General features: G+C 37.2%; 7 protein-coding genes and 1 pseudogene across 7 annotated transcripts; 2 read left to right on the top strand and 6 right to left on the bottom strand.

The window, feature by feature from the left end:
* Positions 1-282: 282 nt before the first annotated feature.
* LOC106438222 (protein EMSY-LIKE 4-like) lies at positions 283-2,983 on the top strand. Its single transcript, XM_013879322.3, has 10 exons — positions 283-641; positions 843-1,048; positions 1,126-1,235; positions 1,306-1,537; positions 1,615-1,839; positions 1,928-1,996; positions 2,091-2,306; positions 2,380-2,448; positions 2,548-2,611; positions 2,716-2,983. Exons 1-10 carry the CDS (start codon positions 614-616, stop codon positions 2,757-2,759), a joined length of 1,263 nt encoding a protein of 420 aa, XP_013734776.2. The 5' UTR covers positions 283-613; the 3' UTR covers positions 2,760-2,983.
* Positions 2,984-4,217: 1,234 nt separating this feature from the next.
* On the top strand, positions 4,218-5,157 carry LOC106438220. The gene has a single exon (XM_013879321.3). It carries the CDS (start codon positions 4,294-4,296, stop codon positions 5,020-5,022), a length of 729 nt encoding a protein of 242 aa, XP_013734775.1. The 5' UTR covers positions 4,218-4,293; the 3' UTR covers positions 5,023-5,157.
* On the bottom strand, positions 5,136-7,450 carry LOC106438219. The gene is made up of 2 exons (XM_022716036.2): positions 5,565-7,450; positions 5,136-5,390 (listed from the first exon to the last, which is right to left on the bottom strand). Exon 1 carries the CDS (start codon positions 7,218-7,220, stop codon positions 5,598-5,600), a length of 1,623 nt encoding a protein of 540 aa, XP_022571757.2. The 5' UTR covers positions 7,221-7,450; the 3' UTR covers positions 5,136-5,390; positions 5,565-5,597.
* Positions 7,451-7,588: 138 nt separating this feature from the next.
* On the bottom strand, positions 7,589-12,077 carry LOC106438218 (citrate synthase 4, mitochondrial). The gene is made up of 20 exons (XM_013879317.3): positions 11,928-12,077; positions 11,471-11,540; positions 11,312-11,374; positions 11,050-11,091; positions 10,805-10,870; positions 10,655-10,720; positions 10,431-10,544; positions 10,270-10,333; positions 10,014-10,096; positions 9,840-9,889; positions 9,682-9,759; positions 9,414-9,542; positions 9,247-9,289; positions 9,046-9,132; positions 8,776-8,877; positions 8,491-8,598; positions 8,362-8,412; positions 8,120-8,193; positions 7,984-8,035; positions 7,589-7,903 (listed from the first exon to the last, which is right to left on the bottom strand). The coding sequence occupies exons 2-20, from the start codon at positions 11,519-11,521 to the stop codon at positions 7,799-7,801; spliced, it is 1,428 nt and encodes a 475-aa protein (XP_013734771.3). The 5' UTR covers positions 11,522-11,540; positions 11,928-12,077; the 3' UTR covers positions 7,589-7,798.
* Positions 12,078-15,097: 3,020 nt separating this feature from the next.
* On the bottom strand, positions 15,098-16,235 carry LOC106441902 (annotated as a pseudogene).
* A 1,994-nt stretch (positions 16,236-18,229) lies between these two features.
* On the bottom strand, positions 18,230-19,935 carry LOC106443637 (probable E3 ubiquitin-protein ligase RHC2A). Its single transcript, XM_048775833.1, has one exon. The coding sequence runs from the start codon at positions 19,237-19,239 to the stop codon at positions 18,706-18,708; it is 534 nt and encodes a 177-aa protein (XP_048631790.1). The 5' UTR covers positions 19,240-19,935; the 3' UTR covers positions 18,230-18,705.
* Positions 19,936-21,944: 2,009 nt separating this feature from the next.
* On the bottom strand, positions 21,945-25,033 carry LOC111214057. The gene is made up of 4 exons (XM_022716035.2): positions 24,771-25,033; positions 23,812-24,189; positions 23,674-23,727; positions 21,945-22,258 (listed from the first exon to the last, which is right to left on the bottom strand). Exons 2-3 carry the CDS (start codon positions 24,176-24,178, stop codon positions 23,693-23,695), a joined length of 402 nt encoding a protein of 133 aa, XP_022571756.2. The 5' UTR covers positions 24,179-24,189; positions 24,771-25,033; the 3' UTR covers positions 21,945-22,258; positions 23,674-23,692.
* On the bottom strand, positions 22,155-23,234 carry LOC111214441 (glutathione S-transferase T3-like). The gene is made up of 2 exons (XM_022717313.2): positions 22,550-23,234; positions 22,155-22,258 (listed from the first exon to the last, which is right to left on the bottom strand). The coding sequence occupies exons 1-2, from the start codon at positions 23,232-23,234 to the stop codon at positions 22,155-22,157; spliced, it is 789 nt and encodes a 262-aa protein (XP_022573034.2).
* Positions 25,034-27,210: the final 2,177 nt, after the last annotated feature.

The following is a 27,210-nucleotide window of genomic DNA, read 5'->3' as shown; positions in this document are numbered from 1 at the left end:
GCCTGGACTTTGAAGCTGAAGCAAGAGACCGCATAAACGGTGAAAATGCTAAAGGTTGATGCGTTGACAGTCTTCTTCCTGATGGCATCTACTCAAACACATTATATAGTAATAATCTGTCCTGCTCTATGAGTTGAGTTCAGTGAACAAACCGAGAAGACTCTCTGCTCTAACGGCGTCGTTTTCAATCGGGTCTAGGCTATACTAAAAGGCCCGTTAAGAATAATAGCCCATGTAATTGGGCAGCATATCGAAACGGCGGTGTTTTATTTCCCTCGTTAGTAAAATGAGAGAGAATCTATATTATTACTTCTTCTTTGGCTCTTCATATATTCAGCAGGAAATGACCAAGTTTTGTTCAAATCTGTAATCTCTAAAGCTGAATCGAATCATCCCTCCCAGTCCCAGTGGGGCTCCGATTCACGACGGAAGGAAACTGTTCAGAAACTCCTTTCGCAGAAAGATAAAAAAAAAGCTGAAGCAAAATCGAGTCTTGCTCTAGTCAAATTGAAATCAACCCTTTGCTTCTTGTGTCTGTGTGTGTGTTGTCTCTTGATTCGCCTTCTTCATCTCCGAAACTAGTCTTTCAAGAATTGAGGATCAAAGCTTCGTGATGGACTACGAATCATTTGATAGCAGCGGTTAGTTCCCTAAACACACACACACACACACACACACCTCCTTCTTCTTCTCTCTGCTCTCTCAAATTAGGGTTTACGAAAGTTTCGACCTTTCTTCGTTAAAGTAGCGTTATACATTGTGGGTTTTGATGGGTTTGTGTTAACTCTCTACTTTGATCTTAAAAGTTGAAACCTTTTTGGTTGAATGTGTGTTGACTGCAGGAACAGATGATGATCTGCCTCCATCGCATAGGGTGGTTCCACGAGGAGGGATTGTGTCTAGCAACGGAAGACCTTCGACTCTTGCTCCATCTCACATGTATGACCAAGTTGCTGCTGATATGGAAGCTCAGATTCACCATGTTGAGAAGGAAGCATACTTCTCTCTTCTCAGAGCCTTTAGAGCACAAGCAGATGCAATCACTTGGGTATTGTTCGTTGAATCTCTCTCTCTTTCTTCTTATCTTATTAGTTGAAATGATAATCTCTTATTGTCTTGGTTCAGGAAAAAGATGGTCTAATAACTGAAATGCGTAAAGAGTTGAGAGTATCGCATGAGGAGCATAGAGAGCTTCTTGCTCGTGTAAACGCAGATGATACAATACGGAGGATAAGGCGAGAGAGCTCTTAATTCTTGAGCATTTATTCGGTTCAGGAGTAAAACGTTTCTTTTTTCCATTACTAGGGAATGGAGACAATCTGGAGGAGTGCAACGCCATGCTGCTCAAGTGGTTCACGATACGTTGCCAAGCCCTTGTGTTCCAGCTTCTATTAAGAGGCACAAACCAAACCAGCCAATTCCTTCTCAACCATTCGCCAGTTCTTCACCTCCTCAAGCTGATCCCACTCACCAGTTTGCTTCATGGACAGCTAAACGAGGATTGGTTCCCAATGTCAAGGACAAAAAGCATAAACCAGTGAGTTATAAAGTCATCAAGTTGGTGGCATCTTGTGTTTGGATTCTTTTAATGATTTTTTCCCCCCATTCTCTTAGGTTTTACCTGGTTCGTCTTCCTTAAAACCCATTCCTTGCCATCCTCTGGATCAACCTCCACGAGGACAAGTCATGAACAACAGATTACCATCTGTTCCTACCAGTTCAAGTGAACCAGCAAAAGGAAGTGGACCTGAGTCTTTTGTAGGAAGAAGAGTTAGAACAAGGTGGCCAGAAGACAATGCATTTTACGAGGCTGCCATCACCAAGTATGATCCAGTTGAGGTGTGTGGCTTCTTAAATTGGCTTACAGTTTCTAAGAAGTTTCCTTATAGTACATGTTTTAAGTATTCTTATAATCATTTAATTTTAGGGTCGACATGCTTTAGTTTATGACATTGGAACACGTAATGAGACATGGGAATGGGTTAAACTCGCAGAGGTAATTGCCTTTTGAACATTTAACTTTTGAGGAAAACACAAGGATCAACCATTCTTTAGTTAATTGGTAGCCAATATCTCTAATACATGTGCAGATATCTCCTAGGGATATTGAGTGGATAGGAGAGGATCCTGGGGTTTCTAATCGATATGGCTTGAACAGAACTACAGGACCCAACAATGTTCCACAACGGGGAAGCGGTTTGGCTAAGACCACTATCAAAAACGATCTCAGAACATCACAGAATGGAGCTGGGAAAAGGAAACATGTCGATATACGAATCCGTCCGACCAATGTCCTAATCAGAGAGGTTGGTACTAATTTTTGTCAAGACAGTGATGTGTGTGTGTGTTGTTTCTCAAACGATGATGTTTTTCTAATAGGTGGAGAGAGTTCTTAGTTCGCACAATCCAGATCCTCAAGAGGTTGAAATGGCTAAGAGAGTTTTGGAGGTTTGATGATGGCTACAACAACAAAGATCCTTTGTTTGTTTTGTGTTTATATACATACAAAAGCCTCAAATGATTGATTATTATCTTTTGATTCATCAGGAGCAAGAACATGCGCTTGTTGGTGCAATAACAAAGCTTGGAGATATATCCAATGGAGAGAACGGCAAGTGTTTAGTTTGATTTTATCAGAGCATTTAGCATCTTCAGGTCTTTTGTACAGAAGGTGGCTTTCATCGCTAAACTTGTGTGTTTGATTGAATCAAGCAGTTTTGCCAAGGCACAGTGCAATGCAGACCATGAGGAGCTGTTGAAGAAGAAGAAAACATTGGTTGAGATGGAAAGACAGAGTCTCGACTTCTTTGATGTTTTGCCTTTTCTTTGTATCTGACTTGTAATTTTTGCTGACGTTAGAGATTAAGTTTACCCAAATGTTGGATAATATGTTCTATGGAACGGTTTTAGTATCTTGTGTAAGAACTCCAATGGTGAAAATCATCAGAATATAATAACTAAAGCATACTCTATGGATACAAAACCTTAGGCTCTTGTCACAAGCCACCAAACACATTCTCTTCTTCTTGAAGACGGTGCGTTTTGTCTAGAGAAGCTGTACATGGATGTTGAGAATCAGGAATGGTCTAGAAAGACGTTTAAATATCCTCGTCAGTGGGAAGGATTTGGGTGGCACCTACGGTCTAACGGACTGATTCATACTGGCGAGCTTATGGTGTTTCAACGATCGTTAGAGGAAGCTAAGCCATTTTGCGTTTATTATTATGATTTTAACAAAGAAAGATCAAGAAAAGTGGAGATCCGAGGAGTGGAGACTGATGAGCTACAAGGATCAAGGCTTTGTTATCCAGGTTATGTTGAGAATATTAGGTTCCTCTAAAGACTTTTTGTTTTTTTTTGTCCAGTAAACCATATTTTCAAATTAAGTTTTGGTCAATATGTCTGTTTTATAAGAAAAAAAAAGATAAACGCATATGGTTATAGGCTCCTTTGCTAGAGCAATTTTTTGTTGTTAGTCATGGTTTATTAGTATTGATATGCGTTCAGTACTGCTATGACTCACTACGATAAATAGAACGTCTAGAGAAGCTACACCACCTTGATTATTTAAGGGTCTGGTGCGAAGATGCCTCGGCCCAAACGTTATAGACTCTTTTCTACACCAGTTGTGGTTTCGTTTAATAAAACACATGGTTCTAGCCTCCTTTGCTAGAGCAACTTTTGGTTGTTATTCACGGGTTCATTACGTTAGCTAGTTACGTGGAACAAATTATGTCAGATGTGTGATTAACTTAAATGTAGTTAAACTTAACCGTTGTTTTAAACCATATTTCCGGATAATGATATGATTAGGCCGAGAAAGTAAACAATATTACGTTATACTATAGGTAGATAGGTAATTTAGTAAGCCTTTTACTTAAAATAATTAAAATAATTTTGTTGAACTATATTTATGTAAATTATTTCTAAAAATTTGAAAGTCATAGACTAATGGTTCACTTGTTTAATTGTGTGAAGACTCTGATTAATTTGTTTGAAGACTTTATGTTTGTGGTAGTCGTTTGCTACCATGTGATGTGTATCCTACATTTTCAGTCGGCAACTTCAAAAGTCAACGTTCAAACTGTGTCACCAAGTCGTCGCCCACTTGCATGGGAATTTCAACTATTGAGTCTAGTGTTTTGTCCCTACTCTTAGTTGCGTGTCCAAATGTCACAGCTCTTTATACCGATACTCTCCTATAAATTAAGCACAACTTGGTGAATAACCAAAAACCAAACTCAGAACTATATAAGTTTCTTAAACTCTTTCGTCCACTTAAGCAACCATATTATGGCTTCAAGAAAACCTGTTAATCGTCCATCAGTGAAGCACCCGAGTCACAAACATCCGCTACACATCTTTAAAGCCCAAGAGGAAGATGAGATCATCTGCTCTGGATGTGAGCTCGAGCTAACCGGAGAAGCTTTCAAGTGTACCAAGTCAGACTGCGATTACTTCTTGCACAAGTCGTGTTTCGACCTACCCCGTGAACTCAACCACAAGTCTCATCCTAACCATCCTTTAACCTTGCTTCATTCCCCACCTTATGAAAGTAACGCTTACGGGTGTGACGCATGCGGTCAGTATGGATCTAGTTTCATTTACCATTGCTCTAAGTGCCAGTACGATGTTCATGTGGGATGTGCCTTTCTCCCTGAGATCTTAGAGCGTGAAGATCACGAACACAAGCTTACTCTAGTTTTCAACTCGCCGTGCAAAGGTCGTGAGGGCATGGTTTTCATGTGTGATGTTTGTAAAGAAACTGTGTCGGAGAATCTTTGGGTTTATCACTGCAAAGTGTGTGATTATGGAACGCATGTGCATTCTTGTGCGGTTTATGAAAATCACGAGGCGAAAAGAGGAGGAGGAGGAGAAGAAGAAGCGGTCTTGGAAGCTTTGAGGATGGAGTCGTTGAGGAATGCTCGTATGGAGTTGGCGAATATGCGTATTTCGAATAAAATAAATAATTCTGTAATCCATTTTGGGGATGAACCTAGATATCATTGGGTCAGAAAATGAATAATCTTCTTTTTTCCTCTTTTGGAAATATCGTTTTTTCGTGCAAGTTATTGTAAGCTTTCTTTTCATGTAATCTTTGTTTTTAATTTAAAAATGTGAACAATATAGCAGAATAACAAAATTAAATTGTTACGATTTACTGAGAGATGAGAGCAACAACAAAAGTAGCGTATGAATAAAGAATACTCATGTTCATAATGGCCCAGAGGAACTCGGCACTGTCCATCAGAATAAATGAAGAACTAGAGAGTTACTAGATTGCCACTCTGCTTTCAAAATCATTTTCAAGCCGGTGAATGTTCATGTAAAGATTTCTGGTGATTCCATGTCGAAGATGAAGAAGATCCAAACATGAGAGTTAACAGTGCCTGAAGGTGGTGGATGGAGCCAGTACAAAAAAAAGATCCAAAATCACATTCATTTTTGTACAGTATTTTCTTCCAACGAACAACAAAAAATGAAGATGAGGTACGACACAGAACATGTATCCTATGCCATTCAATTCAATAATCAAGCAGCGCATAGAAGATGGAGATGATTACCTTAAAGACTATGACGAGTGGAGCTAGCTAGATTCAAGGCTGATTTATCTGGTGAAGAAGGCTAGCTGCAAACTGTAGTGTTTTCTGATATCTCTCCTCCTTCTCCACATCTCTTGTACCCTGACCAGCCCCAGAGAGCATAGGTGGTGGTTGCATGGCAGCTTGAAACTGGGAAGGGTTATGCACCTGACTTGTTGCTACACCATGATAGTTTGCTTGCTCATAACTTGAAGCCGGACCATAACTTTGGTTTTGTACTGAAGCTTCTGACTGGTATTGCTGTGTCATGCGCTGAAAAACGGCATGATTTGACGATCCCCCGGCTTTGTTATTCTGAGGCATGCTAAAAGATTGTCCTTGGCCTTGGTACTGCATGTTTCCACCACTAAGGTAGTAACGCGGAGGAGGAGGAGGGGGTAGTTGCCCGGCTGCATATAGCTGATTTGAGGCATCATGCACAGTCTGTGAATCTCTATGCCAAGATTGAGGCAGTGCTTCTCCTCCATTGTATTGAGGTACTGTTTGGCGACTCTCAGGTTGAGAAGTTGCAGGGAGAAAAGATGCCAAAGTAGCTAAAAGCTCCCGAGTTAAGCTAACACCAGCTTGAGGAGGCACTGCATTGCTATCAGCTTTTGATCTATTGGTTCTGCTTTTAATATTCCTCTGCTGCTGTTTGCTGCCGTTATGAGAGTTTGAGGGTACAGTCATAGTTGCATTCAGCTGGTGCTTTGAAAGCGTTGCACGCACCATTTGGGCCGCCCTCTGTTCTAGTTGACCTTGTTCTGCAGCTTGCCTTAGTCTCTCGCCTGCACTTTCCCACGGTTCTTCGCAGCTAGTACACTGCACCATTACCTCACGCCCCTCGCCTAAAGCCTCTTCCAAAGCCTGGGGAGGCAAAGAATCATGAGGAATCCGAAGGGGAGTCCCCCTTACGGATTGGCTGTTACCATAGGATGATTGTTCCTCCTTGTGTTGAACAGCAAGGGCTAGAGCGTTAGCCTTCTTCTTTTGGTGTTTAGCTGCAAGGCAATCCTTTAGCTCATGGTCAAGACGGTAGCAGTGAGAACAATGCTTTTCAAGCTTCTCATAGACTAGCGAGACCCTGACTTCATCTCCGTTAGGATACTCAATAACCGAGCTCTTTATCAGAGGAAGCCTGCCATTCACATGAACTCGCATACGCACCGAGAGCGTCGAGATTATATCTGAGCATTCGAAGCGGCCAATATCTTCTCCAATGCTTCTTATGGTCTCCTCAGTCCAGAGATGAGCTGGAATGCCCTCGACCTTAATCCAGAAAGGTATCAGCGACGGGAAAGACAGGGAGACGGTGGGTTCCCAACGTTGTAAAATGACCATCCATTTCGCGAAGTGGTAGGGGCGGTTTTCAAGTACAGCGAGCAGATCTGACTCTGAATCGAACTGGAACTTGAACAAGCCCTGTCCCAAATCCGAGCCCACTGTCCTGATCTCATTTGTCTTCCAATGGTTAGTGAAAAATGGGATTAGGGAGGGGACCTTTTGAACGGAAGGGTTTGTCACTTTCCCAATCAAGGTGAGTGAATGTTTTTGTAACAGATCCGGTTCTTGGACACGGACACGAGCTCTCCTTGGAGCTTCACTAACTTTCTCAGCTGGGGTGAGCTTCCGGTTCATCCTTTCAAACCTTCCCAACAGAGAGTCGCTGACTTTTTGAAGAAGCAGACTTAACCAAGTCCCAACCAAACGAACAGTCACTGATGTTTTTTTGTGCGTGTCCTTTCAGGTGGAGATAGCTAATGAACTGGATAAGTTATCAGCCTGCCAAGTTAACGCTAGTAGTCGAATATAACATTTGTCATCAGCTATTGCTTCTGATCCGCAACTACTTACCTGCACACAGCTCTTAATCCCCCTTGCTAATCCCAATTTTCGTAGATAGAATCAGTATATTTTTATAGAAACCATTACGGTCTTGTTTTTCCCCAATCCAATGGGGGTCAATCAGAAAAGTTCTTAATTCATGACAGAGGTTTATTATATAGATAGAATAAAACTGTTTATTTATTATCACGAGTTTTCCCGAATGCAAATTTGCAAACAGCAAGTGTTTCTCAGGTGCAGAAAAGTAAAATCTCAAAAGTAACAATTTCTACACGAACAACGTTTTTCTTCTGTCAATATAAACTTTTCTTCTGTGTGGAAGAGAATGGAACACATAGAGAGTGAGAGAAGCCTCAGACCCCGGTAATGGTTTAAGGAGATGAAGCTTTTGCTTTCTCACAGTAGGCTTCAAGCCAGTCCATTGTAACACTCTTTGGCCTCTCAAGTGCAAGTCCAAGAGCTCTGTCCCATATTAGCTGCAACCAAACCCATGATAAGCTTAGCATCTGAAATCTGTTTTAAATGGTTTGTATTACCAAAAACGCATATATAGTACCTGAGAGCAGATACCAAGACTCCTTGAGACACCAAAGAGCACCGTGTAGTACCTATTAAAAACGCACAATGTTATATTCGACTACTAGCGTAATAGGCTCAACGATATGTTACTAAACGAGAGGTCTGATTCTTACCTTGCTTCGGTTAGACCATAGTGGTTGAGCAACACTCCACTGTGAGCATCAACATTTGGCCATGGGTTCTTCACCTGTAACAAGCAAAACCCATCACAGGATTCAGAAAACATGTAAACTGAGGTTTTCATGAGAAGTGTTAGACATCCATTGAGTTATTGGCGTATTATGTGTCATACTATTTATGTAACTATTACATGAATTGATCACCCTGGTAAATGAGAAAAGGTTACAAATATTACCTTTCCGAGTTCGGTGAGAACAGGAGGCACAACTTCATAAAGCTTTGATACCTATAGAGATGAAGGTTCTGTTAGCCACTGCCCAAGAGTTTTTATAAGAGAGCAAAAGAAAGAAAAAAACAAAAGTACCAGCTGGAAAAGAGGGTCATCAGGTAAATGCTTCAACGCAAACTCTCTTTGGCATACATATCTTGGATCAGTTTTGCGAAGAACACCATGTCCATATCCAGGAACAACCTGTAGACCAAACAAGCCTTATCAATTAATTATTTGGCGAACCATCCTTGCAATATAAACATATACACGAATAAAATAGGTTAAGAAGAACCCAAGTTAGTTAAAACATGATCCGACCCCTTTTCGAACAATGTAAATCAGTACTATGTTGGCTTGTAAATGAATGTTGTGTTTTACCTTGCCACTGTTTAATGTTTTCCAGACATATTCTTTCAACTGGTCTTTCGATATGTTCTCTCCACATTCCTCCACAACTGATTTGATCCAAAGCAAAACTTCCTGTTGCAACAAGAACAAAAGAAAAAAAAATTAAGATTCTGTTCCTCTACCTTATTTGTGCCATAAAACCATCACAAAGTTCCAAGATAATATACAACAGAGACAACTGATGAAGCTCTGCCATAGATTGACCCAAGATTTATTGAGGATATAGACCAGAGAGAATACCTGATTAGCCAAACCATGGAGTGGCCCAGCTAAACCGTTTAATGCAGCTGCAAATGACAGATACGGATCTGATAGTGCACTACCGACCTAAATACGGAAGAACAATCAGAAATATCCACAATGTCAATCCTAAGAAGAGGTAAACGAATCTTAAAACTGCATGTGGGACAGTCGACATTGAGAGACAATGATGATACATACCAGGTGACCAGTGTGAGCACTAACGTTTCCACCTTCATGATCACTAAAATCAGAAACAAGAAGAAAATGGAAATTATCATGCTGACAGTTGTAAGTCTGGAATATACAACAAAAATGATAAGAGAATTAAGTTAAAAGATATATATGGACGGAAATTTAGTACAGACCTGTGGATAGTGATGTAAAGCCTCATGAGCTCTTTCATCTTAGCATCATCAAATCCCAACATGTGGGAGAAATTTGCACCATAATCCAAAGATTTATCCGAGGGAATGGAATCACCATTCTTATACATCCTGCAACGATTTCGTGGAAAGGTAAATACGAAGCCAAAAACAGTGATGGTAGATCTTACTATGAAGGGAACATAATCAGTGTCAAACGCCCGAGCTGCAAAGAAACTTGAAAAGGAGTACAAAAATGGTTTTCCCTAACCTCCGATAAACATATGCAGCAACAACAGGAACACGAGCAATTAGGTTGAGGCAATCTTCGTACGTTGGCTCCCAGAACCTGGACGGAAATATCTTTGTGATGATGCATACTAATTTAAACTGCTATCAATAACTAAATCAGAAACTCTAAAAGCATACTTTGACTTGTGAATTCCATTCTCATATGCCTTTTGGAACTCACTTTGCACCTGGATAGCATGTAAAGAAAGTTATTATTCCGTTGAAAGTAATCACGTACAGCAAAAAAAGTAAACCTTAACAGATATCACAGCAAGAACAAGCAAACAACAATGGGAGTTTAGAGATCCACACCTGGAGAGCCATAACACCGCTAGCAAATTGAGTCATTGGATGAGCTGTGGACGGCAGGGCATCGATGGCATTGTACACATAATCTGCATAAAAGTTGAATAGAAGTCATGCATGAGTAGAAGTGTAACATGAAAACCACAAAAAAAAATTCATTTCTGCAAAAGAAATTCTCTGAAAATATTAATGTAAAATTGAGGATAAAAATAAAACGGCTGCTTATTGTAAACAGCCAGAGCCAGAAGTTGAACAGCCAAACCTGGCACAGCAGCACGGTTCGCCAAGTCTTTTGACAGTGCTTCAACTTGTTCTTTGCTAGGTACCTACACGAAAAAGGGGCAAACAAGGATATTACACTGAGATAAACTAGTTGTCTGGACATGCTCGTGATGAACTTATGAAGTGTACAGAAACGCGCACCTTTCCAGTTAAAAGAAGCCACAGTAGACCCTCAGGCAATGGTTCCCCTCCAGACTGGGCAACAGGTAAAACTTTCTGGCACTCAGGAATTGACAAACCCCTAAAGCGTATTCCCTGGAGTAATGATAGAATAACTGAAACATTAGCCTTTCAATTGGAATGGAGAGAATTTGATATATTCTATAGCCAAACAATTATAACGATATACAAGGAGTTATCAGCACCTCTTCCGGGTCAAGCAGTGAGGTTTCCCAGAGCAATCCAGTCATCCCTCTCATTCCACCAATTACCTTTAATTCAAAGGGGACTAAAATGAGTCATTCAAGGGGAGACTTATATAAACAAAGCAAACACGTGAATCATCATGTTTCTACCATATCAACAGTGATGTTTCCCAGTTGAACCTTCCCATGTTCTGACTTCAGTTTCTTCAGACGGTCCTGAAATTGGAAATTTTATGAGGAAAGAGGGAAATAGAAAATCAAAAGAGATCAGTCTGCCGTAACTTCTTAGAAACAATCTCAAGTTCTCAACTAAGATAACAATAATAATCAAACTCAGTGAATTTTTTTTTGTCAACATCACAAATATTCTCCATGTAAAGGGAATCAAAGCTTACTTGTTGTTCCGGAATCAACTCTTGCAGCTGCGACTTCAGGTCCTGCATTGACATCATGTAAACAAAATGAGTAAAGACCACACAAGCATCAGGTCCAAAATCAATCTCACCACAACAAAATAAAACATAATTATTCTCCCAAGCAAAATAAACCAAGTGTCCACTTCAGGTTACTAAGCATTTGGATCTAGTATGTGACAAAATTAGAAACTAATCATCTACATACATGGACATGCAAACATGAAACAGAGGAGATAGTTACCACATCGGTGGAGCTCTGCATCTGAATCCATCTGACTGAACTGCCGAGCGAAGATTGTTGCCCCTGGTTACACAAATCCATATAACCATTAGATTAGCATCAACTAAACCGAAAATTGCAAGCCAAAATTTCAGTTGGATACATAAGAAAACCACTCACAACGCGAGACCTCAGCCTAGAAAAGGCCGCTACGCTGCGGAAAAACACCATTCTCCAAAAAACTCAAAACCTGTAACAGTACAGCATCCACCAAAACCAAATATTAATTTCAAAAAACAAAGCCGATCCGTGAAAACTCGAGCAATCAACAATACTCGCCGAATCAGAAAGCTACACACGAACAAATAAGTCTCTCGCCTAATCTATAATTCACACGAAGCTCAAAACCTGTGACAAATGTTAATTCTCAGAAAACAAAGCCGATCCATGGAAACTCAAGCAATCTACAACACTCGCCGAATCATAAATCTACAAACAACCGAAGAGATCTATCGCCTAGGCTATAATTCAACGAAGCTAGTTTTACTTTTATCAGATTCCAGAAGAAAATCATGGACTAGTTCTCCGAAAATTATGGAAGAAACGAAGAATCGTTAGGAAGAAACGAAGAGCATACCAGAGATTCGAGGAGCTCGACGGCGATCGAGAAGAGAGAAGAAGGCGATTGTTGACGAATTATTATTTGCTGCGTGTGATGTACAAATTGATCTTTTATATAAACGGCGAAAAGCCAGAAAATGACATTTTACCCCCAAAAAGAATCTGTGCTTTTGCAAAATGTCAGTAGCTGGATTTTATTGAAAGTTCCTATTTTGACCTTCGAGAGCTTTGACAAGGCAAACCAAAACACAACCCGGGATGAGCAATCTTGTAGTAAACCGGAATAAAACGCGTCGAGGGTCGGTCTTTTGACATTTGGGAAACTAAACCGGATTGATTTGTACTTTGATGAGATCGTCAACGGATACTTAAATCTCATAAAATAATTTTAAGTTAGATTAATTCAAAATCAACTGGTGGTAATGAGTCAATTGATTTATATTCCTTATATAATTGATTTCAACTTCTTATATGGGATTTTGTTAATCCGACATCATAATGGTCATCTTAATGGTGACTTCTAGCCTAGGTTGCATGGAAATGGAAACGAATATGTTGAAACGAAACGTGGAAACATGATTTTTGATTTTTTATGTTTTGGAAACATTTTAGAAACGTCTATAAATATATATATATATATATGATTAATATTTGCATTCATTTTATTATGTTTATTATATCTTAAAATACAAATAAACAAATCTCCATTTTATTTAATCATACGAAAAATAAGTCATTATTAAATATCAAAATCATATAAAAAATTAAAAGTAACAAAAATCCAGTACTTAAATATTAAATAGTTTAACTAAAATAAAAATCATAGCAACAAATCATAACTAATTGGAAAGTTTTAGCGTTTCCAGAACAGAAATGCGAGTTTCCAAAATAGAGACGTAAGTTTCCACTAAATTTCCAAACTGAAATTTTTAAGAAACGAGTTTTCAATGCGTTTCCGCGAGTTTTCAAGAGATTTTGATTCTGAAACGTCTCCGAAACGTGAAACGTACCTTCAACCGAGTTTCCATGCAACATAGCTTCGTAATATTAAATGGATTTCTATGACAAATTATGAATTGGATCATGAAACAGATTGTATTTTTTACCATGTTAAGTTATATGATTTTTCAGTTCAAAACTAGTTGACAATTGATAAATCTGAATTATACTATATAATATTTAACATTATATTTAGTTTCTGATGTGCGATTTTGTCTCTAATAATATTCTATACACATCAATTTCTTTGGCGTTGTACTCTTAAATTTTTTTGATCAAAATATACAGTATGAGCTTTTTCATTTTTGATAAAAAAATATATACAGTATGAGCTTAATTTGAAGCAGCACCGCTACAAAAGCCAGGTTTGAAATTGTCTTATATACTCGGGAAATTGTTTCCTTCAAGCAAACATATTGATAATTATGTCCCATTACACTATATCCCAAGCAAGTGTCGGTTTTTGTTTTGTTTTTTTTGTGCGGTCCAAATATTTGTATTCACTATATGTAGAATTCAATAAACATATTTAAACTCGATTTCTACAGGTTTTAGATTTATAATAATGCGTAGATTCCAATTTTTACTGATTTTAGATTTATAGTAATGTATAGATGCCGATTTCTATTGATTTTAGAGCGATAGGTTAAGCGCGGAATGTGTATTTCAAATATTTTTAGGTTACTATAATTTATGTAGATCACAAATTCTAAACTTAGAAGATTAAATGAAAAAGTGGATTTCATTTTTCACTTTGTAGAACACCAATTCCACTTTCCGTATAACAAAATTTGAAATCATGATTTAAATATTTTTAGAGCTGAAAAAACCCCACTAAGTTAATATAGGTATTTCAACAATAGTTATTATTTTCTATTTTTTTTTTTTGTAAAACTATTTATTTGATTTATTTTTAAAATAGTACAAAATAAGAATTAGCCTAATAGGACATAGTTATCATTTTTTTGCCTAAATAGACTAGCTTTAAATAGTGACCAAGGAACGAAAAAAAACACAGAATTCCTTATCATTCCCAAAAAAAATCACTATTCACGAGAAATAGTTTTTCCTTCTTGTTCCTCTCCATTCCTTTTTATGTAGAAAAATATAGAACAAAAGCATTCCTTGTTAAATTTGATAAGGAACAATCACTCATTTTCATTCCTACAATTTTATTCCTATACATTCCTTTCCTATTCGTTCCTCGTGTTCCCGAAAAGGTCACCAGTCGGATGAACAAGTGAATCCTAATGCTTGAAAGGTTAGAGTAACATAATAATTAAGAAACCTGTGTACAATCTAATATCTATTCTATCAGCGGAAACCTATATCAGTTAGTCTGCATTCAGTTGTACTTAATTTGCATTCAGTTGTATTAATTTGCATTGATCATGTTCTCCTACATAAAATACTAATTGATATAGGGTTTCCACTGGATGAGGAATCTATATCAATTATACAACCTAATAACAAATACTAATTGAACAATCGATAAAATAGGTTAAAAACTAATTATAACCAAAAGGAAGAAATATTGAGATGAAAAAAATATATAAAGGCGGTAACTAGTTATCAATTTTATCAATATTAAGAATGAACTGAACTAAAAAAAATAGAATGCAAATAAATGGAATAAGGAATAGAATCCTATCAGTTTTATGCATGGAATACATTTTTTCATACAATTTTATTCCAAAAATTTGTAATCCAATTGCACCCCAGAGACTAAAATGTGAACACACATCTGTAATTAATTTAGAACTAGAGTTAAATTCCTCACTCTGCATCATTTTGTATGAGTGTAACTTAACCGACGATATGTAATACACTCGATTATCTATAAAATGAACCACTAGCTAGCTAGCCAATCTTTGTTTTAAGCACCATACAAACTTTTTCTCCATATAGCATACATCATAATCAATCACATACGCACACTAAAGAATTATTACACATTCAAGAGTAGCTCATCAATGAAGTTACGTACATATCAAAACAACTAAGGTTTATTGACCAACGTCGACCCCAACTTACTTAGATACAGTCACTTCTCCGTGAAGGGCCGCACCTAAATTAAATCTCATTACAACCCTCAGCCTTGGCAAGTTCAGTTTACCAAAGTTTTAGTTTCTCATCATACCAATTGAATTCAAAATTTATATAAATATCTACATACAAATTATATGCCTATGTTCCCAAAACATGACCTTCTTCGTTTGTGGAAGAAGAAGATCTCATGGGAAGAAGTAATATTCTCCTGCATCTTTAATCAAACCTTCTAGGTCAAAGTATGTGTTTGTGTTTGAAGTAGTCTGATCCCCGGATCCCCATTCTTCTTTTACCCGATGGTCTCCTTCGTTTGCTAATAAACCGGTAAAACCCGTAAGCTTATTAACCGCCTGATGATCTCCGCAAACCGGTTCTTGCGACCTCGGAATTCTCGGTCTGGCACTCTTTTTACCGGTTTTTGCCTCTCGGGCTGCGGGTTTTCCGGTTAGACTTTGGACGAGTGGACGGAAGTTCTTGACGTCGGTCTCGATTACCGTCGGTGCGCATATATGGATGATGCGAATCTTGGGCTTGATCTTGGATATTACTTGTGAATTCTTGTTTAAGGAAACTCTAGAACTCGAAGCTTCATTAAAACTTTGATGATATTGATTAACCTCCATGGATTCTCTCACCATTTAAAAAGTGGAACGATACTGCGGCCGTAGGGTGATTATATATGTAGAGTTATATAAAAATTTAAGAATATAGGATTGTTGGTAAGTCAAAAAAACATTAATTAACAACAAACTTGAATATCAAAATGATAAATAAGGTTTTGGACGAAACAGCGACGGACCTGCCCTCCATGACATACAAGCACACAACAACGACTTGATTTAAATAAAGTTTTGAGTGTATAAATATCATATTGTTTACATGCGAACGTTTTAGTTTTGTTTTATGAGTGATTTGTGATCAACCAACCAAATGACGAGAAATCAAGACTATAGTCTTTTTTAATATAGTTACCTAAGCATCGGTTGCGTGTGCCATATATTTATATCTTAATTTGGTCACCAGTTGGAGTTGTTTTCTGGGGCAGGGAGGAGTCGGCATGTTTGATCTTTTCTGGTTTCTGGGATTTAGGGTTATCTGTAGTTCCTGTATAAGAAAACTAATTAATTATCAATTTATGATGATGTTTCTATTTTAAAATAGGGCTGGTTATATTATTTTGGCTAGTGACATCGTTTGAAGAATTTTAACTTTGCCATAACTTATAACAAGATTAATTTATGGAAAGTCAGATCATACTATGAAACTTTGATATCAATTTCTATAGCATGTGGTCAAAATGTGACACAGGAAACTGTCACTTGAATACCGACCTAGTTCTAATCCTCCTTTAGTTAATTTGCTTCAATTTGATGGTGCAAATGTTATAAAAGTGAAAACTGCAGTACTAAATTCATCTTATTAGGTTTCATATAATCGTATCTAATTTGAATTCGAACATTTAGCCAGTGAAACTAACCTAACACACTTACATGTACTGATATATATACATGGCCTCATACATGTCTGAGGCATCGAGTGTCGACGCATATGTATTGTCATGGTGCTTGTAAAACGAAAAAAAAAACTGCTTTCTCGTTTGTTTTCTTTTGATTAACTGGTTACTAATTTACAAAAGTGACATACAAACCAACAAAAAAACGTTGCAAGCACACAGAATAATAGTTGACGTTTTTTTTTTTGCCGAAGGAGCAACAAGAGGCGCAGCCTGGATTTAACCTCCGTTGACTTTACGTAAGCTGTGTGATTTAATTTTATTTCTAAAACTTATTTAGATCTTTTGGAGAGTTGGATTGGAATAGAATTATATTTGTCGAGATGTTTTAGACAACTGACACACGCAAGTGTATTTTATTTTTCGAGACATTTCAATATGACCACATATTAATATGTGTATAAGTGTATTATTTCTACAAAACTACATAAGAATTTAACAATAAATATCTGGAAATCTAAAATTACATAAGAGTTACAAAAATCACACACATCGATTTGTAGAAATAATATTATTGGTTGATATTACTGGAAAATATATACAGAAAAACAATAACAATTTAATTGTGAATGTTTTTATATTTTTAATATACATGAAAACTGTAAAAAAAATAAACGGAGAAAGTATATTTGGGCTACTTTGGCATTAATAGACTCCATGTAACGTTTTCTTTTTCATGCAAAATAGAAATTCATTATAAAAAAAAAAGAAAAAATGGTGGAGAGGCGTTTGTTAGTCTCTGATTAGGGTTATTACTTATTCCATCGAGCTGGAGAGGTGTTTCTCGGGTTGGTCAATGGTGATTTGGATTCTCGGTCTTCTTTTCCTTACTCATTGGCGGTTGTTGTTGAAGGTTGGTTGGTGTTTTGTCTTGGATTGAGCTCAAATTTCATTGAACTTCTGGTGGAGGAATTGTCTCGATCGAGGAAGTGTGATGTGATCCTGATCAGCTCAACCATCGTTCAGGACGAGACAGACAATCTAGCTATCTATTCAGACGTTTCAACCATCAAGCTGTCTGGTCCAACCAGCAAGCAAGGCGATATGGGCGACCCGAGTGTGCAAACTTTGCTTAGAATGATTCCTACGATTTGTGAGCTCAGTTGGACCAACTATGGACACTTCACTCGTCCAAGGAGTCATGAGGAAGAGATCAGTCGAGCTAGATCAAGCCTGGAACGAGCCAACTTGAGAGATGGTTGATATGTCTTGTTTTTAGTACTTTATATTCGATTTCCTAAGTCTGTAAAACTCTATAAAAAGGCCTAAGTTTGCCATGAATAAATCAGACTTGTTTGTGTTAAAAACCATGTATTTTTTTGAGAAGTGATTCTGGTTTGTTCCTTCGATCTTTGGTGGATTCCGAGATCAAATCGGTTTATCAAGATAATTCCATCCTATCTTGCGGTACCATTTCGACCAGCTGAAGATCAGAGAGGCGTCTTAAGTTAGGCTCTCGGTGTTGGGTTTAATATACTCAAGGTTCAAGCCACACGCTCCAATCCAAAGCTCCATCGCCTATCTCCTTGAAGATCGTCCTAAGTGCAGACTGTGTGTTGGGTTTCATATACCCAGGGTGATTTTTCCACGACCTTCTCGTAGACAAGGATTATCCATTCCTTCCTCAAGTGATTTCATGAACAGAACCGTGGCTAGGGTTCTATCAAAGTGTTAGAAGAGTCCTTGGTGAGGGCTCGTGGCTGTGGAGTGTGTGTTTATATTGGGGCTTGTCCTCGATAAGGTGGTCTCATTTAACCTTGGAGTTTGATTATTTAATTGTTCATTGCCAAGCTTTGGTGCTGAGTTGTTATGCTATTCCTTGGTATTTAACCGACGTTTATCAGGATTTTCTGCAGCTAGCTTCGCTTGAGTAATGATTATGTTGTAGCCCTACATGTTCTTAATACTCCGGCTCACTTTTGCTTTTAAAATTTATATAGTATGTTTGGTTTCGATCTTGTTTCCGTGGAGAAATTTTTGCCTCACGAGGTTATGGTTCTAGAAAAAAATTTTTTTTTGCCGGCTCAGGTTTGTAAGAGCTACAGTTCATCAATTTAATATAATCTATAGATGCCAAAAAAAATATTTTTTTTTTATTTTATAAATATATGAATATTCGCTTAAGACAAGGTAAATCCATATAGATTTGGAAGTATATCTTAGAACAAAGTAATTCTATATTACTATATAGATTTGAAAATGTTCTAAAACCATTCCATTAATCCATACAATTCTAGCCTTCCAAACTTTGGTACAAATCGAGCGTGACGGTTCCCATATCTTCTTCCAAGTCATCCTCTAACGCCAACGCATCGAACCACATGGTCAAACCACTGTCGTCTCCACTAGATGCACCTGGTAGCTCGAACCGACAGAGAGGGCATGTATTATGACTAGTGAGCCAAGGAGTAATGCAATCATTATGGTATAAATGGTCGCAAGGCAATCTCCGAGCAGATTCTCCAATCACGAAATCTTCTCTGCATATGGCGCAAGGCAAAGTAGAGTCGTCTGAGGAAGAACAACACAACATTGAAGATGAGATTTCAACGGTTGGAATCAGTTCCTCGTCGTCTTCGTTTTCATGATCATCAGGACCAACTTCAAAAGGGGTTGAAGAAGAAAAAGTAGAAACTAGATTGCATAAGGGGCAGTATGGAGAAGGAGAAGTAGAAGAAGAGAGGATGGTCATGATGATGTTACATTCATTACAAGTGTAATCCCGATATTCCAATTGATTGCCGCCTCTGTCGCTAGTATTGGACATTGAAGAAATGGTGATTGACAGAAATTTTTAGTTATTCTTGATGTTATTTTTCTTCAGATTCCCATAATCTATGGCTATTAAATACTGATGTCAGAACCTTCGTAGTATCTGATATAGTTGGCGTATCTCTAAGTTTTCGTATTTCCTTTTTCGGAGACTTTAAAATAATAAATGTAGTGATTATCCATCATATGCCACCTCATGAAACAATGGTCTAAATTCCTTATCACATAGATACTTGTTTTGACCTCAACAAATGATATCTAACTTGTTTTTATCTAACTTGTAGGGTTGGACCATAAAAAAGGTAAGAAATAAAACTTACTATTGTTTATCTCATTCCATTATATGCTTTTCAAATCTCATGTTGTTGAGTAACTGTTTGAATTCGAGGTGACTCGGTCTTGGTCGTCATTCGCTTGTTCTATAGCTTGCTATATATATCGAGCTTTATATTAACACTTAGACAGATGTCAGAGACGATGCTGATGATATTCTTTGGACTGACTATTGCCAGAAATAACTCTGATGAGCGTTGAATTGTCAGATTAATTAAGAATGCCTGATATACCGTAGACATTTTGTCAAGTCAACTTGAGTGGATTTTTAATATGCCGTGTTAAATTCAAAACACTTGTATGTAATATCTGTCTTTCACCTAAGAGCATCCACAATGGTGGTACTCATTGTGGAGTCTTTAGGATTAGAATAATAGTTTTTTTTTTTTTTTTTTTAATAGTTAAGGATTCTTGTGAGAAATGTGTGTACAATGGTGATCCCTAAGTTGGAATCCTTAGTTTATTATTATTATTTTTTTTGGTTTAGTGAAATATAAATTTTATATATTAGATGATTAAATACAATAACTTAACATAAAATACAATAAATAAACATAAAATACAATAATTAAACATAAAATACATTAATTAAACATAAAAATACAACAAGTAAAGAAAAAAAAATAATTTTACATAAAGATAGAATAATTCCTAATCTTCATCACCAAATTTATTCCAAATATTTTGAATTAAATCATTTTTCAATTGTTCATGCATTTGCCTATCACGAAGATCATTCCGACTCGGAAAGATATTATTCAGATTTGTTGGCCTCTCCGTTTCCACCTCTGAACATCTGGGGACGTCTCCTTCTTCAAATTCAGATATATCAATACGAGAGTATCCATCCCGTTCATCTTCGACTATCATATTGTGGAGTATGATACATGCTCTCATAATCTTCCCTATCTTTTCCTTTTCCAAAGTTTTTACCGGGTTTCTCACAATCGCAAATCGAGCTTGCAATACTCCAAAAGCCCGCTCCACATCTTTTCGGGTTGCTTCTTGGACTTTAGCAAATAACTGTTGTTGAGGACTTTGAGGGAGGGTGATAGATTGGATAAATGTTGACCATTTTGGATATATACCGTCTGTCAGATAGTACGCCAACTTATACATGTGTCCGTTGACCACATACTTTACCCTGGGAGCTCGACCTTGTAAAATGTCATCAAAAACAGGAGACCGATCGAGGACATTGATATCATTTAAGGTACCTGGAGGACCAAAAAAAGCGTGCCATATCCAAAGATCTTGTGAAGCTACAGCCTCTAAGACAATTGTCGGTTTTCCTGATCCACGTGTGTACTAACCTTTCCAAGCGGTTGGACAATTTTTCCACTCCCAATGCATACAGTCAATGCTCCCGACCATCCCAGGAAACCCTCGTGCCTCTCCAATATCGAGTAGTCATTGAAGATCCTCCGGTGTGGGTCGTCGTAGATACTCAATTCCGAATAATTGTATTATTCCGTCACTGAAATTATGTAAACATGAAAGTGCAGTGGTCTCACCAAGTCGGAGATATTCGTCAACGGTGTCAGCCGCAGTACCATAAGCAAGCAGACGAATAGCTGCAGTACATTTTTGAAGTGCAGTAAGACCCCACCTCCCGGTCGCATCTCTTCTTTGCTGAAAAAATGGAAAGCGCTCTGATAGACCATGAACAAGACGCAAGAATAATCTCTTATTCATGCGGAAACGGCGTCTGAATAATTGAGACGAGAATGTCGCATCTTCGCTGAAATAGTCATTCCATAAGCGGTCTTGTCCTGTTTCGCGGTTTCGTTCTACATAAGCACGTCTCCTTTGCGGTCTGCTTTGGGCCTCCACTATGTCGTTGTATGTTTCTTCCAAGTATTCGTCGCAAATTTCGTCTAATCTTTCATCGACTTCATCGGATGAACTCGATGATGACATATCTAGATATCCTGGTTCGGAAAATAATAAAATTATGTACAACCTTTAAAAAGACTTGCCACTAATTTTTTTTAAAATTTTTTGTAAAATTCTTGTAATCTCAAAGTGGTTGGTCCAAGAAATTCTTGTAAAATTCTAAAATTATCAACTATTAAGGGAGTACTCAAATTCTAAAATTCTAAAATTATCATTTAACAAATTTTTTAAATTTTTTAAACACTCAAATATATTTTATATAGACTATGATCGGTAATAATTATGCAAAATGAAGTGATCCGTTTTCATGTTTTTCTTGTTAGATTGCGATTCATGTTAAATGATGTGATCCGTTTCTTTAAAACAATTACTACATGATTGTTTCATCAAATGAAGTGATCCGTTTCTTTAAAACAATTACTACATGATTGTTTCATCAAATGAAGCTATCCGAATATAAATGAGTCTTAATGCAGAAGCAAGTTACATTACATCAACTTAAGCAAGTCAAATATATTACAAGAAGTCGTTAAGAGATAGAGTTACCTAATTAAAACAGAAGCTAGTGAATACAACAACTTGGTAGCAACAAGATTACACCTTCTTGTCAAGAGTAGTAGCAAATGGAAATAAAAGGAAGGAAGGAAGAAGTGATGGAAACAAAGCAAACGAGACACAAATTTATAGAAGTGAAGGAAGAAGTGATGGAAACAAAGCAAACCCGTGACTTGGTTTCACAACTCCAAATTCACCCGTGACTTGGTTCACATGTCCTACTGTTGAACCTGAAACAAAAAGACAAGACTTAGTAAAGCAACACAACACGACATGTATCTACGCAACAAGTACCATTGTAATAAAAGACTTTGCAAAGCAACACAAGCCGACATGTATCTACTACGCAAACAAACAAGAATAACATCATACCATATCAGACATAAGTTTGAGTTTGAGAGATGTTTCCAACTCAGTTAATGGCTCTTTTTTGGCTAATAAACGATGGAGTAATTTCTGGTTAGACATATTTTGTTTCATCTCCATGATGACTTGTAGATGTGACAACTCCTCTTCTTTACCACTCTTCTTCTTCTTTGTAGCTGCTTTCGCAGCCTTGACCCCGATCGGTCTCCCCTCTTGTTGTCCCACTTCCTCGTCTGTATCAACCTCCAAGACTAGCTTCCGCTTTTCCTTCCTACCGTCTTTATCGACAATAGTGGAGCACCATTTCTGGTCATGCCTCAACTCCCTCCAGGCGTGTTCCAGACCGAACTTGTGGCCTTGATCATTGAAGAAGTAGTCTAGTGCAGCTTTCATGAGGTCATCATCATTTTGACCACTTCTCTGCTCCCTCATAGCGTGGTCATAGCAACCAACGAACTTGGAGACTTGATCGTTAATCCTACCCCACCTCTTCTTGGCCGGAATAATCTCTCTCGGTATTGTCCCGACGAGTTGAGGGCTTGCATTGTAGTACTCGATAATCCTCTGCCATAACTTACCAGCTCTCTGCTCATTGCCCACCACTGGATCTTTACTGGTGTTGAGCCAGGCACCAATAAGTATTTTATCCTCTTGCGGTGTCCATTTCCTCCGGCTGTTGATAGCAGAGTCGACAACAGGCTCACCAGACCGGACAACAGGCTCACCAGACTCGACAACAGGCTCGGTAGCTTGGCTACCGAGCCAAACTCGTTCGGGTGAATCAAGGTCAATAGAACATTGACTATACATGAGGTTAACATAACCACCGGTGTTATTCATTGTAAGAAAAAGGAATCAGCAATCAAATCTACGCCTTATACATTGACTACACATGCCTTATATAAGCGAGCTACAAGTAAGAATTTAAAGCCAATTAAATCTAAGTAGTTAGAACAGATAGCACCAATCAAATCTCACTTTTAGCAATAAGTTCTCTACAACCAAACAAGTACCATTGTAATAACGTTTTAGTCTAAGTAGTTAGAGCAGATAGCATTTATCACCAATCAAATCTCACTTATAAATGTTTCTCTACTAGAAACATTTTACCAATAAGTTCTCTACAACCAAACAAGTACCATTGTAATAACGTTTAATAACCAATCAAATCTGAGGATTTAGGAAGGTTAAAAGCATTTAACACAAAGAGTTTCACTTTAAAGACAGCAGCGTTGTCAGTTATTTTTCTAAGAGAGTACGATGTTGTACAGTGTCTAACCTTAAAGACAGTGTCGAGGTCAGATACTCTTCTTGTAATCCTTCAAAGCTCTTCCTGGAAAACATCCAATAAAACAGGTTAATTTTTTAAAAAAAATAACAAGAAAAACATTCAAAAAACAGAACGAATGAAACTAACCTCCAAGAATTAACACCAAAACGCAGAACAGAAGACAAACTACCAATGCAAAGCATTTTGTAACCAACGCTTTCTTCTGCGATAACTCATCACACACGGTCTTCTCCAGCTTACCCAGGTTCTGGTGAGTCTCATTAACTTGATCCTTAAGCAGCCTCAGCTGTGTCTGAAAGTCAAGCATCTCCTCCGCAGTAGCATGTCCTCCGCAGAAGTTCTGAACCGGCTGAGGTGGGTAGTGAACCGGCTGAGCACGGTTGTAGCTACTCTCAGCTTCATCGGCGTACATAGCGGCTTCCGCAAGAAGAAGTGATGTATTATCAAACTCATCTGATGATGAAGGCTGGGTGTAGCTATAGTCTTGGCCCATGTTTATAAAAACTGAAATAAAAAATCAAGTAAGCGAAGATACACAACAACAATCACAAAGATAATCAGTGTTCGAGCAATACATACAACAAGCAAAAGTAAAACATGACTACAAAAAGCAAAACTAAGAATTATAATCCGTAACAAAGACAAGAACTAAAACATTCCTAAACTCTGGTAGTGGGTTCAAAACATACGACGAATCAATATGAAACATAAACGGTGATGATAAGAAGCAAATCCAAAAAGTCCAATAAAATCGAGAGACATAAAGAGAGACACCTAGAGTGGTCAGCAAAGATGGTAGACAAGAGGATATAGAAGATGAGTATCAAGAGCAAACCGAGAAGAAAACTACAAATCTATATAAATTCCCAATAACTAACCTTTAATCGCGTCGTTAACAACAAACAAGCGAATTCAAAAAGAAGAAAATTTTAAACCCAGAAGAAAACCCTAATTTCGATTGAAATCCCAAATCTGATTTGAAACCCTAAAGCTATTAAAACCAAACAATTGAACCCTATCTAGTGATGAAATCGACATGCATCAACCAGAGAAGGAAAAAAAATAAACTACAAGCTTGGATTCACCTTGAAGAAAGTCGATCGCGAATCGCCTCTGTTATCGCCTCTCTCTCGACTCTGCTTTTTTTTTTTCCTTGAAACGATAAAATGACGCGGCTCGCGTTATTTCCACCCCTAACCAAACCAACCCTAAACCGGAACCAATCAGCTGTTGCCAGCGCATGAAGGACTTGCTCCTTCGTTCTCTTAACGAAGGATTAATCCTTCGCTCGTCCAGTTTTTTTAATGTTTGTTTAATCCAAAACCTTAAGGATTTATCTTAAGGAATGCTCTAATAGATATTCTTAAAAGATATTTGGAAGAAAAATATGTGGTCCATAAAAATATTAGGGATAATTACTCAATTAGTATATAAAAGTTGTGATATGACTAAAATAACATACATTTTCTAAAAATTACTTAAATAGTGTACACCCCTAGTATTACAATAATGCCTCTTGGTTAGTTTTTTTTTTTGATTATTTATAATTAAAAGTTAATTAAAATAATAAACAAATTCTTGTCAGTAATAACTGTAATCCACGTCACTAATAATTGTGATCTCAATTAAAGGAAGTTTAACTTAAAAATTATGCTGTTAAAAAAAACTTAAAACTTCATTCGTCGATTAAATCTTCACCGTCGTTTAAGTCGACATTGTCTTCTTCGAAATCTTTTCAGCAATCGTCTTCTCTGCAATGTTAATTTAATATTTTCAAACTTTAACACCAATTCTTAAAATAAATATCAATGTATTGAGTTCAAAAAATAAAACCTTAAACTACAAAATATAAATTCTGAAATAAGATATAACTAAGAAAAATTACGTACAAAACAAATTATCAAATATGGAAGGCCAAAGCAAAAATAAAAATAGAGAAAAAAAGACAATTTTCTGACTAATCAGATTAAGATACATGGATCACACTTCGAGCTGTTGGATTAACTTCGATCTAAAGGTTGACATTTATTCCTTTTATTTGTTCTCCTCTCTCTCTTTTTCTCTATCAACAGATCTTTTTTCATTTTTTTTTTCTTTTCTGTACGAATCTTCTTCTTCTTCTTCTTACTAATTTTCTCTCATCGCTCCCATCTCTCTCCCACCTTGTCTCCTCCTCGTCTCACTCGTCTCTACCGTTCCTCTCCTTTAAGGTGAGAAGGTATCTATTATGCTCGCCCTCCCACAACCACCACGGTTCTAAACCCTGGTGCGAGTGCCTTTCTTGACAGAACAACTGTTACATGGTTTTAAATTTTTACAAACCCTCTCGCAAGCAATTCTGGATATTCTTTGAGAAAGATGGGTTAAGGAGTCGGGATGAGTTAGCGCTTCATTCCTGATCATTTTCAAACGTCATGACGAAAGACATATCTATCAAAACTAAAATAATAATTATACATAACTAAGTCGAAACACAAATTTTATTCACTGATAACTCAACCAATTCGTTGACATAACTTAGACATTTATTATACATAACTCAGCCAAAACACAAATTTTAATCATTGATAACTCAGCCATTTTTGGCATAACTCAGACATTTCTTACATAACTCAGCCAAACCACGAAGTTATTCTTATGACTATTAATGACCATTCTCAACGAAATTCCAAATTAGAAAATTCTAAATATAATTCATATTGGTGTATTAATTGAAAATTTAAATCATACGTAAGCGAATTTATTATGACATTCTTTACTAGGCTTGTAAATATGTATATAATCAGATATAATGTTTGATAATCTTGAGATGCTAAATTGACGAAAATCCTTAGGCTTGTCTTGTAAGTCAGCCAAAACATGAATTAGTCAATGATAACTAAGCCAATTTGTTGGCGTAACTCAGCAATAATTATACATAACCCAGCCGAAACATGAATTTTAGTCAATGATAACTCAGTCAATTCGTTTGCATAACTCAGGAATTTCTTATACATAACTCAGCCAAAATATGAATTAGTAACTGATATCTCATCCAATTTGTTGGCATAACTCAAACCTTAGAACCTTCAGATTCTTTTTGAATCGCTCATAAATGTTTTGAGTTCTCTTCTTAGGAGATAGCATCAGTGAATCTTCATCTTCTGTTTGAGACCCACCGTATAAACTGAAGTTATCATCTTCAGATGACTCACCATCCGAGTCGCCAAACATATCAAATTGGCTTTAAAATTTATCATCCTCTTTGTCTATTTCGTCTTTGCTGCCTACTTCGTCTTCTTCTCTTTCTTTTTAACTAACTCAATCTATGTATTTGTCGTCGCAGAAACAGTAATTACCGGATTAATAAGATTTCATAGAAAGATGAATGAAAAGAATCATAATGAGGAAAGAAGAATAGATGAAGAAAGTATCTTAAAATGTTAGATCTGGGTATTAAAAGAAGAAGGTAGATGAAGAAGAAAAAGAATAAAAAGAAGAACAAGAAGAAAAAGAAAAATATGAAGAATAAGACACGGCGTCTAT

The sequence above is a fragment of the Brassica napus genome, chromosome A3 (genome assembly GCF_020379485.1).
Source record: "Brassica napus cultivar Da-Ae chromosome A3, Da-Ae, whole genome shotgun sequence".
In the NCBI taxonomy this organism is placed as follows: Eukaryota; Viridiplantae; Streptophyta; class Magnoliopsida; order Brassicales; family Brassicaceae; genus Brassica; species Brassica napus.
Note: the sequence above shows the minus strand (reverse complement) of the source record. Positions and strands in the feature narration are given on the sequence as shown.

What these genes read in the sequence shown, in the direction of transcription:
- LOC106438222 (XM_013879322.3), top strand. Translation starts at nt 614, where the DNA reads ATGGACTACGAATCATTTGATAGCAGCG. An exon ending in AAGCAGATGCAATCACTTGG is followed by an intron (nt 1,049 to 1,125) that starts GTATTGTTCGTT and finishes GTCTTGGTTCAG; the next exon opens with GAAAAAGATGGTCTAATAAC. An exon ending in AGGACAAAAAGCATAAACCA is followed by an intron (nt 1,538 to 1,614) that starts GTGAGTTATAAA and finishes CCATTCTCTTAG; the next exon opens with GTTTTACCTGGTTCGTCTTC.
- LOC106438220 (XM_013879321.3), top strand. Translation starts at nt 4,294, where the DNA reads ATGGCTTCAAGAAAACCTGTTAATCGTCCATCAGTGAAGCACCCGAGT.
- LOC106438219 (XM_022716036.2), bottom strand. Translation starts at nt 7,220, where the DNA reads ATGAACCGGAAGCTCACCCCAGCTGAGAAAGTTAGTGAAGCTCCAAGG.
- LOC106438218 (XM_013879317.3), bottom strand. Translation starts at nt 11,521, where the DNA reads ATGGTGTTTTTCCGCAGCGTAGCGGCCTTTTCTAGGCTGAGGTCTCGC. An exon ending in AATGGAATTCACAAGTCAAA is followed by an intron (nt 9,760 to 9,839) that starts GTATGCTTTTAG and finishes ATTTCCGTCCAG; the next exon opens with GTTCTGGGAGCCAACGTACG. An exon ending in GTGCTCACACTGGTCACCTG is followed by an intron (nt 9,133 to 9,246) that starts GTATGTATCATC and finishes TTCCGTATTTAG; the next exon opens with GTCGGTAGTGCACTATCAGA.
- LOC106443637 (XM_048775833.1), bottom strand. Translation starts at nt 19,239, where the DNA reads ATGTCCAATACTAGCGACAGAGGCGGCAATCAATTGGAATATCGGGAT.
- LOC111214441 (XM_022717313.2), bottom strand. Translation starts at nt 23,234, where the DNA reads ATGAATAACACCGGTGGTTATGTTAACCTCATGTATAGTCAATGTTCT. An exon ending in TACAAAGAAGAAGAAGAGTG is followed by an intron (nt 22,259 to 22,549) that starts GTAAAGAAGAGG and finishes TTTTTGTTTCAG; the next exon opens with GTTCAACAGTAGGACATGTG.
- LOC111214057 (XM_022716035.2), bottom strand. Translation starts at nt 24,178, where the DNA reads ATGGGCCAAGACTATAGCTACACCCAGCCTTCATCATCAGATGAGTTT. An exon ending in TTTGGTGTTAATTCTTGGAG is followed by an intron (nt 23,728 to 23,811) that starts GTTAGTTTCATT and finishes GATGTTTTCCAG; the next exon opens with GAAGAGCTTTGAAGGATTAC.